Consider the following 19,955-nt stretch of genomic DNA (forward strand, 5'->3'; position numbering starts at 1 on the left):
ATTAACACGACTAAACAAAGAACAGAGGAAAAAATACAGACTGGTAGTAACTAGTAACGGCTATTTATAGATCAACTGTATGAGAAATATGGCCTATTGTAAAGCAAGCCTAGCTGAATAAATTATTTTTAATGACTATTTAAACATAACTTTAAAAAAAAAAATCGATACTCTATTGTTTGTCGTCGCGGCCGTAAAGGAGCGTCACGGAAGACAATAGGAGGAGGGGAACACCTGCTCCTGCTGGAGTATTTTACTATATAACATGTCTGCTCTGGCTGCTCAATATTTTACTATATAAACATGTCTGCACAAAAACGACCCAAAGGGGACCTACTATACTACTCCCCAGGAATAACCTATCTTTTTTTTTCTCCACCTGTTCCCAGTTAGGGAAAACTTTTCAATAATAAAAAAATTACCGGTCGAAACTTTCTAAAATATGTGACTTGGGTATGAAGCTGACAGAGGTTTGCGTGTAGAATCGGATTGGACTAATTTATTATCTATATTTTAAATGACTGGATAGTGGGTCGGCGTGGTCGAGTCGGTAAAAGCTCATGGTTGCTAAACCGAAAAGTCTCGAGTTCGTTAGCTCGGGACAGCCACTCTTCTAGGAGAGACAACTCCAAAATTAAACAACTGCTGCCTTGCAGTTTGTTCTTGGTTGGACAAAGGCTATGGAAGCAAATCCAAAAAGAAAAGCAGGCTGAAATCGGAGTCAATGGCCTCAATGGCGCAATACCAGTTGACACGTAATCCTTAATTGTGTTGGAAGCATGGTCGAGTCGGCAAAGCTCATGGTTGATAAATTCGAAAAAAGTCTCGAGTTCACACCCTCTGGCAGATAAGGCTCGAACCCTCCCAACACTAAAAATTAAGAAAGAAGAAGAAGAAGAAGAAAAAAAAAGACTGGCTTTAAGTTAAATAGATCTCTACTAGATTATATTACTTATTTTATGTCTATATGAAGGCCAAAAGTACAATACAACAGTTAAAACAACAAAGTGCTTGTTTCACTTTTGACCCTAATGAGATGAACAGCTGTGTTGTTTTGATGTTCTCTAACGATGTTTGTTCAAATATCTCACAGAAATCTGCCATCATATGTAAATGATTTACCGCAAGGCCCAACCATGATATCTATAAATGGCAAAGGACAGGAGCCCAAATATTGTTGCATACAAACCTGACAACAACCACAAGACTACAGCCACAAGTTTTACAAACCACAAGATTACAAGAGACGCTCGCCATGAAGTTGTTGACGTTTCTAGCCTTGGTAGTCACGGACATTCTTCTCTGTCAAGGTAAACACAAACACAGCTCTGGTGTCTTGAGTTGGTTGTTGATGTTTTGTTGTCAACTAAACACAGCTCTAGTCTATTGAGTTGATTGTTGATGTTTTGTTGTCAACAAAACACACATGCATCTCTAATCTCTTGAGCTGATTTTGATGTTTTGTATTGACTTTCTGAATGAAATTTCGTGTTTTTCTGTATCAAATGTACATAAACAAGTTGACGAAAATCCTTACACTATTATTATTGCCACAATAATTGTTTTACGCAAATTTTTTTTATTACTTTCAAATTTGCTTTTTTTGCATAAATGGTTTATTTTAAAATTCAGTGTTATAGCAGTTTATAGGCAGAGAACGTGAAAAGAATTTTGCCGATGAAGGCAACATTTTTATTTATTAACAATAATTATAACCTGAAGTCTCACTTTCGTGAGACAAGCTTTAATTGGCAGTACAGGAACCCCGTGATCCATCTTATGTAAACCCCACTTTTTTAAAAGCTTTTACTTTGTTTACAAGTTTTGTGGCTTGTGACAAATCTTGGAACTCGATTTTTTAATCCTTATCTAAAGCAGCGATTTCGTTCAAACTTTTTAGATACCTTCTTCTTCGAAGACAATGTAATTTAATCTAATTAAACTGACAATTAGTCTTTAATTTTTATTTTAAAAATGTCTAAAAGTAGTAACAAATCTCAAGCAATCACTCGATCAGCCAAATGTCAAGGTTGAACTTTCACGCTTGGATGATTCCTCGCCTGAGGGTTGTCCACGAACTAGGTAGGGGCAGGTAACTCTCTTGTGGAGATCATAAGCTACTGGTCGGGTTTTTACGGAAATGTTACACAAAATACTAAAATATCAAATAGACCTACACTATTTTTAAAATATTCATCAAGCCTTTCGAAAACTTTCCAGAATATTATTTTTTTTTTAACTTATTTATATCGTTAGATGTACAATTATACTGTCCATTTGTGTCTTTTACTAGCGTTGGGCGAGGATTACGAGGAGGCAGCATGTCTAGATTGTCAACAATTGCTGCTCAAACAAAATAAAATCATCAACCAGCTGTCAGTTAAGATTCAACGTTTAGAGGTACATTTTTTTATAAAATAATTTGTTTTTTCAAGGAACATAATTATGATATACATAATACAAGAGACGTAACAATAACTAACAAGACATAATGTAACAGTTTTAGAAAGAAAAAAAAAACACACCCTACCATTTCCTTTTAAATATTAGCACTTGAAAATTTATCTAATTAGGATTTAAACGGGAATTTATGACTAAAACAACGCAAATTCATGCTTTCCTTTTCAATATAAGGAAAAAGAATGTGACATCTAGACCGTCGGTCATCATAATAAAACCGAGCTATTTGCTTTCAGACAAGGTCAGCTACAGGAGAGGAATGGATATTAGCCTTTCGTGGCACAGCTTACATAGGAAAATCTGTTTACGCCGCCTATAAGGACGGTATTGGGATTCCAAGTGAGGTGGAACCCGGATGTAAACAGGTGAGTTGTCCCGACATTTCTCGCTAACATTAAGAAAATAATTGCATGCAATAATTACAAAATCGCAAAAAAAACCTACTTTACAATAATATTTCTAAACACTACAAAAGTCACTTAAATATTTAATGAATATTCAAAATGTAACTATACAATGTAGGACTTTATGATGAAGCTAAAGTACAAAAGCTAAAAAAAGTGTTTTGTTTTCATGTCCAATTATTCCCCTCACTTCGTTAATAATTAAAGGGCCATAAATTCAATCTAATATATAAAGCTCAGTTCTGTAACGTGTGGCAAAAAAGTTTGTCGTTGACAGTTCTATGGATTTAAGTGTTAGATTTTTTATCGTGCGCACAGTCTAAATTTACGAGTCAAAAAATTACCATTGAAAGTCTTTAAAAACAATTTTCATTCTATTTACTTAGAAGAATAATTTTCAATTATGAACGCGACATAAAATTTTTAAAAAGTGTATCGACGTTTATAAAATTTCTAAAATTGTGTCGGAAATGTATTGACTGCACAGTTACTTCCCTTTAATAAAAAAAAAATTCTTAAGAAGAAAGAATTTACATTTTATTACTTTGTTTTTGGTGTTAAGAAAAAAAAAATAATTACATAATTAGCGGGGATTGATTAAGTGCAATGTCGTTAGGTATTTTTAACACTGCCTTTTATTTATTCTATACACTGAACATACTGTTTAATATTTTTTTTTTTAAATCAATAACATTTAATAAGCCAGGTCCTACAAATCCTAGATCTATATGTTTATTTCTTTCCATTTACGGATAAGCTTGGAGTATTATCATTTTTGTTCACTAAATTGAAACAGGCGCGTCCGCCGGCGCCCTTGCACGGTTCGATTTGGCACCCTGGGCTATCATGTGAGCGCTATGCTGCATAGTTTTGTTTTTAACAGTGCGATAGACTATGGGTAAGAAAGGTTACTATAGTCTTTAAGTGAATCAAATTCGGGCGTCCTCCGGCACCCCGACAGGGTGCTATTTGGCGCCCCGGGCCTTCCGGTGTACGCTATGGTATATACGTTCGCGTGAGTTCAAAAGACTATGAATAAGTTATGTACTATAGTCGTTTACTAAGTTCAATCAGGCGGTGACGTCATGGTGCGTCCTCTGGCGCCCAGACAGGGTGCTATTTGGGGTCCCGGGCCTCCCGTGTTCGGTTTCGCGCCTACGTTTATTAAAGTGAGTGCAAAAGACTATGAATAAGTTGGGGTACTATAGTCGTTTATTAAGCTGAAACAGGCGATTCCGCCCCGGGCTAGACTCTGAGCACTGTGCGTTTATGTTCGCGTTAGTGTTTTCTTTGTGTTTAGGTTGGGTTTGCGTTAGTGGTTGCGTTTTGATTTTGTCCGTTTTTGTTCTTTCTTTTTTCGTTTTCGTTTGTGTTTTATTTTCTTTGCGTTTGTGTTTGTATTTGTGTTTGTGGTTGGTTTTGCATTTGGATTTGGTTTGTTTTCGTTTGCTTTTTCGTTTGTTTTTTTCTTTGTGTTCGTATTGGTGTTTGTGGTTGTGGTTGGGTTAGTTGTTAGGTTTTTGTTTTCGTTTGTATTTGTAATTGTGTTAGCGTTATGTTTGCGTTTTGTTGTTTTGGTTTTGGTTTGGGTGTGCAATGCCGGGTTTATGATGATTACTAAACACACAGGTAATGGTCTTTAACAGAAAGGTTTTTCACAGAAGCCAGAGCAGGGCCTGGCCGGGACGGCTAGTAATTTATAAAGAAGAAAAAGATTTACCGATACAAAATATAAATGTATCAATTGTTCGTGTGCAGGTCACCAAACCATTACCTTGCAACAACCACTACAGAAACCTGAACGTTTTCGACAACTGGGACAAAGTTAACGAAGTCGCCTTCGTTGTGTACTCAAACTACACCAAGGTCAAGGAGATTTTGTTTGACGGCACAAGTACAAACTACATGACCTGGTTCGACAAATCCAAGGTCAAGTTCTCTACATGGAAGCAAATCAAGACGGACATCACAAACGTTTTTTCTATTGTAGGTCACATCAGTCCTGACCTCATGCGGACGTTCTTCGTCAACAACGTTTATGGTGGATGTCCAGCAGACAAGGGCTGGTTCGTGGCTGTGGACAGGGCAGACGGCGCATGTGCCTGGGAGAAGGCGAGCAGGTTTCCGGTCTTCAAGTACTCACGACAGAGTAGTCCTGAGAACTGGACCACAGGTGACGTGGCCAATGCCGACATGTTCGCCATCTTTGTTAAATTCTACGACACACCCTGACCTGGTTGATTTACCTACCTGGGGTTGGACAGTTTTAAAATAAAACACTCATACATTTACAAGTTTTCCTTGTTAAACTCACTGTTGCGCTTTGTATTGTGATGAAGATGATTAAGACAGAAAAGAGTATATTAAAAGTCGCAAGCAGAAAAATTGACACACATAGACAAAAAAGCGGGAGTAATCTCCCCTAAACCTTCTCGAAAATTCCAATATAACATTACGTGGGATGGCAACTCGGGATATACACATGCTGTTTAATCAATTTTTAATTACTTAAAACTTTTTAAAATAGAAGAGAATCTATTAAAAAAAAAATAAAAAGAATTGCGCACCAAGTTAACAACAAACACTGCGTGTATAATAGTGCGAAATAATTAGTACTTTATAAATTCATATGCTTTTTTGAGAAATAATAGTATAAAGTACTACTTTCGGTCACCGGAAATTACTCAAAATTTGACAGAAAACAGAATTAGATCTTCTACTTATATGTGAAATTTCGTCTATCGGAAACAGAACTCAAGTTATAGGCTTTCGAAAAATTGAAAGTAAAATAAGTTCTACTTCCGGTTCCACGAAATAGCTGAAAAGTTGACATATAATTACAAATGTGATGTAAAATGAATATATGAAATTTCATCAATCTAGCTCTAATTTTACTCAAGTTAACGTATTCACAGACAAACAGACACACACGCAGAGACTTGAAGACAAGATTGCAAAATTAAGTGTTTCCGACTCAGGGAGTTTTGAAACGTCGATTTTTTGCACGATTACAATATTTCCGCTATAACCCGTATTCGAGAAAGTAAAATGGTTAAAAAATATTTCTTTGTGCACAGAGGGAAATGCGAAATCGGGGAAAATACACGAATAGAAATGCACCCAACGAAAATGCACACGTAGAAACGTGCACAGCTAAAAAAAATGAACATATTAAAAAATGTGCACACAAAAAATACTCATAAAGAAAATATACGCACAAAAAATGAATACGCAGACAACTCGCACTTTATGACCATGTGTAACAAGAAGGAGCGGGGTGGGGGGGGGGGGCTAACAGACTTCGGGCAAGTGTCCATTTGGGGGGGGGGGAGTTTGGGTCAATGTGGACGTCCACTTGTTGAATTTAACATCAAAATACTTACTTCTAAAAAAATGCATATAAAATGTTTGAATTAAATCGTCGGTTATCGTATTAAAAAAACACCATATCTACTGTGAATACTACCCGCCTAAAAAAAAAAAAACAAGCTAGCGAACTCACACAATTGACTTGATCACCCGCACAACTTCTTCATCTACAAACTACTAGTTACATAAGGATTACCGGAGATTTGATACTGTTTTTAAGTTCTTTACAAAGAAACATACATTATCTAGCAAAACAATCTGAATATGCATACCAAATAAGTATCTGATTATCTGATACAGACTATAGAATGTGAATAGGATCAAGTTCTTTACGACATACTCAGGCAACCTGCGGGTACTAGAACTATCGAACTTATCTTGATATGGGGGGCTCGGGCATGTGGGTTGTTCAACAATGGTAGTCCGTGATGTTTAAATACCGTGGGCTTATTTGCCTAATGTGGCTCAGCTGGTTGAGTAGATAAATCTCACGCTAAAACCACTATGGGTTAATACAGACCATTCTTCAACCAGAGGAGTCGTAAGGTGCTTAAGGTGCGTAAGGTGCGTAAGGTGCATTCAACTTGGGCGATACATCCAGCCTTCAGATTTGAGTCCCGTAGTATAGCTTGACCGCACCTCTCTAGCTTCCAGAGTTTCTTCCAGGCATCTCTTCGGGGGGGGGGACGGGGGGACGAAGCCCCCCCGAAATTTTTTTACCGCCCCCCCCCCCCCCCGAACGAAATGAAATTTATATAATTTATATAGAAAATATATACTTTTAACAGTGTCCGCCCCCCCCCCCCGAAGAAAGTTTACCGCCCCCCCCCCCCCGAAGATTTCAAGTGCCCCCCCCCGGAGAAAAAAATCTGGAAGAAACACTGCTAGCTTCCACCATTGCAAGCCGTAACTTAGCTTGACCGCACCTCTCTGCTTCCACCATTGCGGGCCGTAAATTAGCTTGACCGCACCTCTCTAGCTTCCACCATTGCGGGCCGTAAATTAGCTTGAACGCTAAAATGAGCATTGTGGGCCGTAAATTAGCTTGACCGCACCTCTCTAGCTTCCACCATTGTGGGCCGTAAATTAGCTTGACCGCACCTCTCTAGCTTCCAACATTGTGGGCCGTAAATTAGCTTGACCACACCCTCTAGCCTACAGCATTGTGGGAAGTAAATTAGCTTGACCGCACCTCTCTAGCTTCCACCATTGTGGGCCGTAAATTAGCTTGACCACACCCTCTAGCCTACAGCATTGCGGGCCGTAAATTAGCTTGACCGCACCCTCTAGCCTACAGCATTGTGGGCCGTAAATTAGCTTGACCGCACCCTCTAGCCTACAGCATTGCGGGCCGTAAATTAGCTTGACCGCACCCTCTAGCCTACAGCATTGTGGGCCGTAAATTAGCTTGACCGCACCCTCTAGCCTACAGCATTGCGGGCCGTAAATTAGCTTGACCGCACCCTCTAGCCTACAGCATTGTGGGCCGTAAATTAGCTTGACCGCACCCTCTAGCCTACAGCATTGTGGGCCGTAAATTAGCTTGACCGCACCCTCTAGCCTACAGCATTGTGGGCCGTAAATTAGCTTGACCGCACCCTCTAGCCTACAGCATTGTGGGCCGTAAATTAGCTTGACCGCACCCTCTAGCCTACAGCATTGTGGGCCGTAAATTAGCTTGATCGCACCCTCTAGCCTACAGCATTGCGGGCCGTAAATTAGCTTGACCGCACCCTCTAGCCTACAGCATTGTGGGACGTAAATTAGCTCGTACATACACCTAGTCTTCAGCATTGTAGGCAGTAGTTCAGCGTGAAATATTTATAGCCAAAGAGCTTGTAAATCATTTAAGTAAAACATCTAATTCTGTGCCTTTTATCAAATTTTGAGAAACTTCCGTTGGTTTTTTAAAGAAATCATAAATAGTATTAAGTAATACCCTCACTAACTATAGGTCGCTCAAAATCCGTCAGAATCAAGAGATTTAAATCTTATACGTGTTTACGAAATTTCATCCACCTAACTGAAACGGTACTAAAGTTATTGGTATTTAAGAACCAAGAAGTAGAACGAAGTATCTCTTTCGGTTTGTGGTAGTCGCTCAAAAATTGAAAGTACTCCAATTACAAGATCTAGCAGTATAGTGAAAAAGCACTTCCGTTTACCGGGAATCGCTCAAAAGTTTAAAGAAAACAACAAATTTGGTACAATACTTACGTATGAAATTTCGTCAACATAACTAAAAAGGTACTAAAGTTATTGTGTTCAATACAGACAGCTATAGAGACAAAATTGTCTAATTTAGTTTTTCAACACAGATAGGTGTAAAACGTGGAGATCGGTCAAAATCTTGATGTCGATTTTTTCGCACGATTAAAACACTTCCGCTGTACATCGTATAGACAAAAGTAAAAATGGCTGTTAAGAAATCCAGTGTTTTTGACAACACGCCCCCTCCCCCCACGCATCCCTCCCTACCTCCCTACAGATGCGCCAATGATGTTCAATCACTCAACTAGATAAAAATTAACAAATGCTTTTCTGCAACAATTACTTATAAAAGTAAGCACTAGTCCCCCTTACATTAATAGGCACAAGTCGAACTACAACCACAAGACTACAACCAAAAGTTTTACAAACCACAAGACTACAAGAGAAGCTCGCCATGAAGTTGTTGACGTTTTTAGCCCTAGTAGTGACGGACATTCTTCTCTGTCAAGGTAAACACAAACACAGCTCTAGTCTCTTAAGTTGATTGTTGATGTTTTATTTATTTCTTGTCAACTAAATATAATTACCTTTTCAAACTTTGGATGGGTCGGACAAAATTTGCCGGGTGTCCGGTAAAAAGAAACCCTGGACATAAACCCCATGAACAAACCCCCCTCCCCCAACGGTGGTTTTTATAAGGAAAACCAAAGATGATGTGGAACAAAAATAATAATTAAAAACAAAACAAACAATAAAAATAAACAGTGTATTATTATAATTCAGTGCTGATTAACCTCCAATAAAATTAAGGTTGTCCTTAGTTCCAAACAAAAACATCCTACGTTTGGACTCGGCACCAGAATCGAACGGAAGAAATTGTTGTCCATGTTTTGTCATTTTATTTTAATCATTAATAATTATGTTAGCAACATTCCTTGGATCAGACAGGAGTGTTGGTGTGTTGCTTCCGTTTCTTCTGCCAGTTGTTTCATATTGTTCACTACTTTACACACTTCTAGTTGAGATGGATCTGGTCTATGTGAATGTTCATTACAACGTCAAACAAGCTGTTCACCTTGAATCTTGAACTTTGCTTTGCATTTTGTCGTGCTCCGTCTTTTCGCACACTCAAATGACACAACGTCGTTCACCAAATCTTTTTGCTTGGCACAAACATAGCCTCAAAAAATCACATTTAAATTGCCTTTATTAGATTGAACGGATTCCTTTCCAGAAATTATGACAAGATTGGTGAAGAAATAAATTTGATGTCATATTTAGTTCATCAAGATGGATGTGAACCAAGCTTCCGTCGGTGAATCTCTCACATCTTTTGTATTGTTCAAAATGTGTTGCTTTGATCCGCACGGCTCCCACCGTGGATGATTTATGTAGATGTGCTTCGGGAGGGTGGGGAGGAGGTGCCTGAAAGAAACACTGGTGGGATCTAAATCTAAGTGCCAGTCACCGTCCTCATACACTCCAACTAGTCAATGTTTACTCAAAGGCAAAGCTATTTATTTTATTGTGCATAATTCTTGAGCCTAAAAAAGTAAATGGGAATTATGTATTGGTAAAGACTTTAAGAAAACGTTTTTTTGAGTACTTTGAGTTATTAAACTAGTCTTGGGAGATATTATGTTCGTGAAACAACATTTATCTAGTTATAATAATATTTTGGAATAGACGTTTTCAAAGATGCAAAGACACATTTTACTGTTTAAAAGACCTTTTTCTTTTTGCAACTGTTACCTAATGTCATTATTGATCGTATTGCCCAGCTCGGTAAAAATCATTTTTGTGTACATCACGATGTTATATAATTTCTCTTGACAGGAAAAGTGGACAACGCATGTGGATGTGAAAGTGACCTGCTCGTGAGTCTGAACGTAAGTTACTGTCATTGTTAGCTATGTTTAGTGATGTTACATACAACCCACCAATCCAACCCTTGTCTCAAGTTTTTATGTTTTGACGGCCGTACAAATAAAATAAATGTAGTACACTGTAAATATAATGAGATCCCAAGGTTGTTTACATCAGTTTTGTGTCTTTGTAAAGACATTTTTTCAGGTAAACACTCAGTCTAAATTTTACAACTGTTAACTACATCATCTACAGAAATGTATTTACATGATGTAACTTTGACAGAAACCGTCTTTATAACTTTATTTAAACCTTAAAATACAACTATAAAGTAAAAGATTTTTAACAGTAAACCGCAAATCAGTAAAAGTTACTGGCTAAAACAAAGCTCGACTCATTCCATGACTGATGCAGTAGTGATTTGTTTAAGAACAACAAATAGCAGGATACTTTATCTGATCATCAAGGTTAGAGAGCGGCGTAATAGTTTGCAAAATTTGACATTTAAGTGAACACGTAACCTACCAAAAAGTAATTTAACTATTTAAACATTTAACAGACCCGATTCATGTAGAATAAGAACAACCTCAACCACCCCCACTGAAACTGATTTAAAGATGTCTATTGTAAATACATGATTATTAGTTTTGGTGTTTTTTTTTCGGATTTTGAAACTTTTAGGCAAATTCAATCTCGAAATCATGGAGGCTCGCCTTTCGTGGGACGGCTAACATTGGAATTCCCGTCCTCCCTGCTTATATGAACGGTACTGGCATTCTAGAGAACGTTGACCCCCACTGTAAAATGGTAGGTAGTGAAATATCACAAATGTAATTTTAAGTAAACGCCCAATATATGGGAAAGGCGTGGTCGGGTTGGTTGATCTTATGGTTGCTCTAACAAAAAGTCCCTAATTCGAACACCCTGGGGAGATGAGCCCTATAGTTGGGACAGCAAGCCAACCAGGAAAGAACCTCGGATTGACAAAAGCTATTGAAGAAAATCCAGAAACAAAAATGAATCTGAAATCTGAGACAAAGGTATATATGGATGCATAATATGTTGACATGCAATACTTGATTTGGTTGGAGGAAATACCGTTCAACATACCATCTTCTTAGAAAGAAGAAGTCCGAAAATACTAATCTAATCATGATATTTAATTTTCATGTTAAGGTAAAAAAAACAACATAAAACTGCACAATAAGGATTATTAATTATGGTTTCATCATTCTACTTAAAATGTTAAAGAAATATTTTATTAACACTTCAATATAGTTCATCCATGTATATACTGTAAGTTTGATCTAAAATACAATATATTTGATTACATATAATCCTAGCTTAACAGTATATTTAAAACATTTTATTACCGTAATTCATACTAAAATGTAACAAAAAAGAGTCAAAGGCAAATGAAAATCAACAGATAATTGAAGGAGAAAAAATATACATTAAAAACGTTTATATTTAAAACGTCAGTTTTATTCTTTTTCAAGACGAGGTTACAGTAGCTGTTTAGATCTCTGGTAGAGTTTTAATTGTATAGTTTTAAATATTTTCTTTTCAGGTGAAGAAACCTTGGAACTGTGCCAGCCACTACAGGAACAATGAAGTGTTTGACAACTGGAATACTGTTAGTGAGGTCGCTTTCGTCGTCTACTCAAACTACACCGTCGTCAAAGAAATTTTGTTCGACGCCGTGGGTTCAACTTACATGAACTGGTTCGACAAGTCCAGGGTCAAGTTTTCATCCTGGGACAGCCTCAACACAGCTACTACTAATTTCTTTTCCATCAAAGGAGAGACTCAGTTTAATGATACGGTATCGAGAACATTTTATATCAACAGAAACTACGGCGGTTGTCCAGCAGACGCGGGCTGGTTTGTGGTCATTGACAGGGCCAACGGAAAATGCGGTTGGGAGAAATTTACCACATTTCCGGTCTTCAAATACGCCGACAGCTATAACGAGGAGAATTGGACCAATGGGAAAGTTGCTTATGCTGACGTCATGGCCGTCTATGTTAACTGCTAGACCCAGTGAGGTGCTTCCATTGATATCAAGAACCTGACCAACCCTTTGGGCATTGGACTGCATGAGTTCTATAGTTTATAACAATAAATGTTATTTCTCACTTTATACCTTGTTGAATGTCATTGTTTTAACAAAAATTTAATATTGAAATATTTACCTGATATTGTTCTTAGAGTATTATAGATAGGGAAAATTCCGCGTCTTGTTTTTAATTGTCGAAAAGCATTGAAGAAAGAGTATACCTAAACTAACAAAAGTAATAAGTTGGGGAGGCGACTATAAACTTACAGCGCAACATGTGGGGAGCGAAACTATCGCAAGATCGAAGGACATATATTTGAAGGCTACGTTAACTTATCACTCGACCCACTTATCCAATATGCGAAAACCACTTAAAAATCTAACACACCTTAACTATGTAAACATGGTGGGGTTTTATTAATAAAGTCCTTTCATTAAGTCTTAAATGATCATCCACTATTAGCAATATAGATATTCCTCTTGCGTCCCTACCCCATTCAATTAAATGTTTGACAACGTGGCACATATAGAAATGTGCGCATCAACAAATACAGTCATACATACGTTTTTGTTGTTCTGATTTTTATAGATATTTTTGAATATTCAGACATAACTTAAGTCTCTAGTTAAATGGTTGAAACACATGATCCAAGCAGGATCCAAACAGGCTAAACTAATTTTTTAAGTCACAGATGCTATTACGAAATGTAAAAAAGTAATTAATTTGTTACCTGTAAGCTCGCGAACTACATACACATTGAGTTATAGAAGCCATAACTCTATGGTTTATCTAGTGGGGTAAAAAAAATTCTAAAGCCACATATTCCATCAGGTAACATTACTTCCTAGTAGATAAGCCCCGTTCTATTTAGTTTTACTGCTTTATGTCAGGCACTTGAGCGGTGTGAGTTCATTAGCGATGTGTCAACAAGTCTATCTATAAAAGTCCGATGCTTAATGTTGTTTTTTGCTCCTGTTCAGAGGCTAGACAATAGTGGAAACTTGGAGGTGCCGGAAGAGAAGACAAAATGGGGAAAGTGCAGTATTTTATATGCATTTTCTTGGCTCTCTGTGTGCATCCGTCTAAAGGTATGTATGTGTATGTCTAGTGAGACGTCTGTGCTGGTGACTTTTGGCACGCCAGAACTTCAAGTGGCGTCTATAAAACAGACTCCTTCGCGTTGTACCACTCAACCATACAGTTATTAATATCGCCTTGCTGTTATTCCATACAATTTCTTTCTCTTGACCGATTATAACGGGTTTTTTTTTAATTTTGTCAATGTTTTGTTGACTCGATAGTTGCGGTGTTTGGAGGTCCCAGTACTTGTAGGGTCGATTTGAGATGTTTTTTCTCACATTTCAGCACTAGAATTTACATACAGCAAACAGACGGCAACAGATAAAAATAACAACGTCTGCGGCCATATCCGCTGTGTCCAGACCGTCAATGACGACATTATGTCCATATGGAAGCTCCAGATCTTCGACATCGCGTTGAACGGGTCAGTGCTGGCTACGGTTACAGCAATAAGGAAAGCTGTCCAAACGTCAGGAGAGTTTGTCCTGGTGTCTCGGACATTCAACAAGCAGCAGGCAGCGCTGACCCTGGGGCTGACCAGGGACGCCGACTGCATACGAGGGTCGTTCATGTGTGAGGTGGGGTACATCGATCACGTGGGCAACAGGCAGACAGATGTCGCAATCGTGAGAGCCAGTTCTGCAGCGTCCTCTGGTGGGGGCTGTGGGCATGAGGTGTCCTCGGGTGTTGAGGTGTTACAGAGAAGTCTCTCGAGGATGTTGACAACAAAGCTGGAAGAAATCAACAACACAATGGGGCAATACGTCAAGGTTATTATTCATGTTTATCTGTGTTTATGTGATAAATATATTCAGAGATACGTATTTCGTGTTAAATTAATTGGAAAATTCTCATGTAAATAAAATGTATGCATATTTTTTCAAAAATTAAATTAGTTTTAATGGGCACCGCGATCGCGTTTTTGCATTAGATTTTTTAGCTTTTTTTTTAACTTGCTTTCTCTGTCGTCAGTCGTCAGTCTGTCTGTCTTTCTTGATCGAAACGTTTTTTAGGAATTTTTATTATTATTTAACTTAACTTGCTTCCTCTGTCTGTCGTCGTCTAGATCGAAACGCCCGAGCAAAAGTTCGGGCACGTCTAACTGATAGATTCGGTTCAAAGTTGACACGTGGGTCGAGAAATATGGACAATGCAATCTGTTATAAAATGTGACTTAATTGAATGCCTAATTAATTTTTTAATGAATTAATTAATTAAGATTTTGTCATGTTCATTAAGTACGCAATGGATTTTAGTCATGCAGTTCTATTTAAATTTCATTAAAATAACATTTAAATAACAAGCTTTTATGTAATAATGCCCTAAAAAGTAGAAAATAAATAATTTTCTTTAAAACATATAATAACTAGCCGTCCCAGCCAGGCCCTGCACTGGCTTGAATGCAATCTAACTAACTTTTATATGTTTTTTTCATGTTTTATTTTAAAGAGGTTGTTTTATACCCCGTAAAGAACTATAAAATTGTCTAGAATTCCGATTAAAATTGTGCGGTCTCTCCCGTCATTTAGTCCGTACAGAACGAATGTCTGAACTACAGATTAAATTGTGTCCCGTCATTTAGTCCGTACAGAACGAGTGTTTGAATCCCGACAAAAACATGAAGAGAGATTGGAGGCTGGTGTTCCCTGGGACAGCTGGGATTGGCAAGTCTGTGTACCTGGCCTACAAGGACGGTGTAGGGATTCCCGCTGAGGTGGAGGAGGGATGTAAGCAGGTCGGTTTACTCTCATTGTTCGCTGCCATTGTTCGCCGTCATTGTTCGTTGACTTTGTTCGGTGTCACTATTAGCTGTTACTGTTCGCTGTTACTATTCGCTGTCATTGTGCGCTGTCATTGTCTGCTGTCATTGTTTGATGTCATTGTTTGATGGCCAGCTGTAGTTGTCACAAGGTCACCAAGATCTTTCCTGTTTTACTATACTATTTTCATTGTTGCCTTTTCTACAGAGTCGTAAAACAACTTGAATCCTAAAGATGGGTCAAATATATACAGTAAACATACAGTCAATGATTCGTTTTTTGCTGTGACATTTATTGTATTCTAAATTTCTTGTCGAAAAGGTTATAAAATATTTTATAAAAATGTGTTTAGTTAGAAAACATAAAAAATGTGTATTTGATTGTATCTTTTCTATCGGTGTAGGTAGCAGCACCATTGCCTTGCACAAACCACTACAGAAACAACGCCGTCATGGACAACTGGTCCGGGATTTCTGAGGTCGCTTTCGCAGTTTATAAAAACAATGTCAAGGTCAAGCAAGTTATCTTTGATGGCAGAGGGACTAACTACATGAGCTGGTTTGATAGAGCAAGAATACAAGACTCTTCCTGGATAGATTTGAGGATCACTGGCGCCAACGTGTTCAGTATTGTTGGTGCTGAAAACGGTCCCCATAGGAGAAGAATGTACATGAATCATGTATACAACGCATGTCATGGAGATTGGGGATGGTTCGCTGCCATCGACAACACACATGGCGGCTGTCCTTGGGAAAATAATCTGGCATTTCCGGTGTTCAAGTATTCGACCTTAGACCGTGTGACCAACTGGAACAGCAATGTAGATACGGCTGACTTCATCGCCATCTTCGTCCGTTACTTCAGCGTACCCTGATCAAGTTCATAGTCCAAAATATTTAAAATTAAATAACAAAAGTTCTTTTTTGTAAAAACTCATCAAAGGTTTAGTAAATAAATACGGGACGGAAATTTTTATTTTCATTTGCGCTTTCGGTCCAAATGTGTCTTTTTATTAAAAAATCAGTAGAGAACGTAAATAAAACTTACAGTAATTCATTAAGTGTTTTTCTTGTATGTTAGTAATATTTTATATTTTATAAAACTAATAACTGCCTTACATACTGAATTGTAGATTTAATAAACCCAGAGTGATCTCCCCTAAACTTTCTCGAATATTCTTATATGACTTGGAATATAAACATAATTTTTAATTACTTCAACTTTTAAAAATAGAATAGAATCTCATAGAAAAAAGAATTGCACACCAAGCGAACGCCCAAAACTAAATGTGCATAATAGTGCGCAATATTATTAGTACTTTATACAATTACATGCGTTTTTTGATAAATCGGAAATAGCGTAAATTAGTACTTCCGGTCAACGGAAATTACTCAAAATTTGACAGAAGGTAGAGAATTAGATTTCATTTATCTATCTGAAATATTACTCAAGTTATAAGCTTTTGAAAAATTCAAAGTAAAAAAAGTACCACTTCCGTTTATTGGAAATCGCTCAAAAGTTTATCAGTATCTACGATTTTGATAAAATACTTATATATGAAATTTCATCAACCTAGCTCTAACAGTACTCAAGTTATCGTGTTTACACACAGACAGACACAGACACACAGACAGACACACAGACATACGGACATGATTGCAAAATTATGTTTTTCCATATCAGTGAGGTGTAAAACGTCGAGATTGGTAAAAATCTCGATTTTTTTTTTGCATGATTACAAGACTTTCTCTATACTTCGTATATACGAGAAAGTAAAAAAAAACATTATTAAATTTTATATTTAAACACAACCCGCAATAACTCGTTATATCCATCGGCAAGCTGTATTAACGCATTCAGTGAACGTTTATCACCTACCACAATTGTAGAGTAGAAAACGCCTTAGCGACCAACAATTTACCAGGGGCGTTGCGTGGCGATGACACGAGCGATCGGTTACACTACCGCAAGGGAACCGGGTGCGTCAGCTTGTTCGGTTTAGTCATATTATGCGGTGGCCCACTTTGTACCTATTGTAGTGTGGTCATTAAAACTAATTTACTTGCCCTTAAGTTAAAATCGGAGCCCGGGACTCTCCAGGTCACCTGTACGACAGGTCGACGACGGTGTCTTCTGGTACGATCCAGGCAATGTTTATAGTAGCTCTCAGTATCCAAAGTGCATAACTTGGTCTCTTTAAAATAATCGTAGGTGCAATAAAACTCAGGGAGTATCCGGTCCGGATACGGTCAGTATTATAAATTGTTAAAATAATTATATCAGATATTAAGAGGAGAAGATAACAGAAAAGGAAATTTAAAAAAAAAACGCACACCAATCCTCACGACACCATAAAGTACTAACCAAATTAAACACAAAGTCCAAGACCAACATCCCGCTACCTCACAAATCACAATCCACACCTTACACTACTAATCACATGATAACATTCCAATCACTTATTTCACGCCGTTAACAATACACCACAGCCTATTCCAATACCCCAAGATCCACATATAATCATTCAACAACACACAAACATCACACACACTGAGTAGATCAACCCTCACACCAACACACTTCACATATATAAATGTACACATATCGATTCACGGGTTTAACAGGCGTGATGCAAATATGTTTTGTTAAAAACAATAAAAACCCTTTCAAAATAGATTCTTATACAAACTCTTACAATTGAAATGAATAGATGCTATTACAAAATCTTACTATTGCTGTAAACAGTTGTGCTACATCTACTTAGCTGTATCTAAGCAACTACCTTTAACAGTATAGAAACTTTTCTAACTTAATCATCTAATGTCAGTGTGCCCCATCAGCTGGTCTCTAGGTTTTACTTAAAGAGGAAATAGTGGGGGAAACAATGTGCTGGTTTAATTCTATAAAATACAAAACTGTACACTGCCAACATATAAGGCCTTGTCATTATCTACGCTCCTATTTCACCTACATAGAATTACACGTCACTAGAACAATGTATTGAGAGGGGGGGGGGAGAAACAAAAAACAAATGAACAAACGACCAATCACATAATTTACTTAATCACGAGCACATGTATTGTACAATGAGTGTCGAATTCCTTATTACAAGAAGATTACTAGATTTTACATTATTATTGAATTTCTTTACAGATAAGCACACTTTATCTAACTAAACAATGAACAAGCATGCCAAATAACCATTTAATGCAGACTATAAAATGTGACGAGGATTAAGTATTATTCAACGCTGGATGACAAACTGCTAGTACAGAAAGCATAGGATTTATTATGTCCTGCCGGTTGGGACAATATCCTGCTGATCTTTAAATGTTGTTCTACAATAGAAGTCCGTGATATATTTTATCATGATCTTATCTGCCTTATGTACATCTGCTGGATGAGTAGATTAATCCAATGCTACAGACACTGTGGCTTATGTGAATCCGCTGGCTGTGTACATAAATCTCTTGCTAAAACCACTATGGTTTAATATATGTAAGCTCTAACAAGAGGGTGGTGTCTAATCTAATCCCTAGGCTTTTAATAAACTATTGGGTCAATCCGCATCTGCCTAAACCCAGACTGGTCAAACTCAAATCTTAGTCTCATTTAGTCGAAAATAAAACAAAAGATGATCAACAGATTAAATGTATTGTACTAAAAAAGCAATTTAACCAATAAACCTTTAAAATCAATTCACACAAAAAAGTATGTTTTTTTTTAAAAATATAAAATATTATTAAGTAATACCTCCATTAATCACCAGTGGCTCAATTTTCATCACAATCAAGAGATTTAGATCGTAAACGTATTAATGAAATTTCATTCCCCCCCCCCCCCCCCCCCCCAACTGAAACAGTAGATCTACTCAAGTTATTGATATTTTAGAAACCAGAAGTAGAATAACGTACCACAGTTTGGTTTGTGGAGGTCACTAAAAAATTGAAAGAAATCCAATAATAGGATATTATTCTTATCTGTGAAACTTCGTCCACCTAACTAAAACAATACTGAAGTTATCGTGTTCCCACGAAAATAGAGTCCAGGACCAATTTCACTTAAAATGTTTAAATGTTTATAACAACCTGTGCATACTAGGTAATCCGTAATATTTGAAAATTTGTTCAACTAACGTAAACTGTACTCAAGTTACCAGCTTAAAAAAACACAAGTAGAGGAAGTGGCACTTCTGTTTACAGAAAATCGCTCAAATTTTTAAAGAAAACTGCAAATTTATAAAATACTTACATCTGAAATTCCATCAGCATAACTAAAATGGTACTAAAGTTATTGTATTCACATACAGACAGATATACAGACAAAATTGCACAATTTAGTTTTTCCGACACAGGAAGGTGTAAAACGTAGAGATTTGTCAAAATCTCGATGTCTATTTTTTCGCACGATTAAAACACTTCCGGTACACATCGTATAGACAAAAGTAAAAAATCCAGTTCTTTTGACAACACGCTCTCTCCACGCCACTCCCCCCCCCCCCACCACCCACCTCCCTCCGTACCTCCCTGCAGATGCGCCAATGCCATACTATCACACCACTAGATAAAAATTAATAATTGCTTTTTTAAAATAATACCTACGTATAAAAGTAAGCACTAGTCCCTCTTACGTTAATAGGCACAAGTCGAACCACAACGACAAGACTACATCCACAAGTTTTACAAACCACAAGACTACAAGAGACGCTCGCCATGAAGTTGTTGACATTTCTAGCCGTTGTAGTC

At 37.4% G+C, this 19,955-nt stretch overlaps 3 protein-coding genes across 3 annotated transcripts; all 3 read left to right on the forward strand.

The window, feature by feature from the left end:
* The first annotated feature begins 1,214 nt into the window (after positions 1 to 1,214).
* Positions 1,215 to 5,096, forward strand: LOC131936521 (uncharacterized). Its single transcript, XM_059293548.1, has 4 exons — positions 1,215 to 1,310; positions 2,294 to 2,400; positions 2,697 to 2,825; positions 4,623 to 5,096. Exons 1-4 carry the CDS (start codon positions 1,256 to 1,258, stop codon positions 5,094 to 5,096), a joined length of 765 nt encoding a protein of 254 aa, XP_059149531.1. The 5' UTR covers positions 1,215 to 1,255.
* A 3,753-nt stretch (positions 5,097 to 8,849) lies between these two features.
* LOC131936540 (uncharacterized) lies at positions 8,850 to 12,389 on the forward strand. Its single transcript, XM_059293574.1, has 4 exons — positions 8,850 to 8,953; positions 10,281 to 10,333; positions 10,992 to 11,117; positions 11,881 to 12,389. Exons 1-4 carry the CDS (start codon positions 8,899 to 8,901, stop codon positions 12,346 to 12,348), a joined length of 702 nt encoding a protein of 233 aa, XP_059149557.1. The 5' UTR covers positions 8,850 to 8,898; the 3' UTR covers positions 12,349 to 12,389.
* Positions 12,390 to 13,348: 959 nt separating this feature from the next.
* Positions 13,349 to 16,175, forward strand: LOC131936539 (uncharacterized). Its single transcript, XM_059293573.1, has 4 exons — positions 13,349 to 13,458; positions 13,736 to 14,220; positions 15,033 to 15,185; positions 15,614 to 16,175. The coding sequence occupies exons 1-4, from the start codon at positions 13,398 to 13,400 to the stop codon at positions 16,082 to 16,084; spliced, it is 1,170 nt and encodes a 389-aa protein (XP_059149556.1). The 5' UTR covers positions 13,349 to 13,397; the 3' UTR covers positions 16,085 to 16,175.
* Positions 16,176 to 19,955: the final 3,780 nt, after the last annotated feature.

The sequence above is a fragment of the Physella acuta genome, unplaced genomic scaffold, assembly GCF_028476545.2.
Source record: "Physella acuta isolate Inbredline_101_S28 unplaced genomic scaffold, ASM2847654v3 ptg000179l, whole genome shotgun sequence".
Taxonomy (NCBI): domain Eukaryota; kingdom Metazoa; phylum Mollusca; class Gastropoda; family Physidae; genus Physella; species Physella acuta.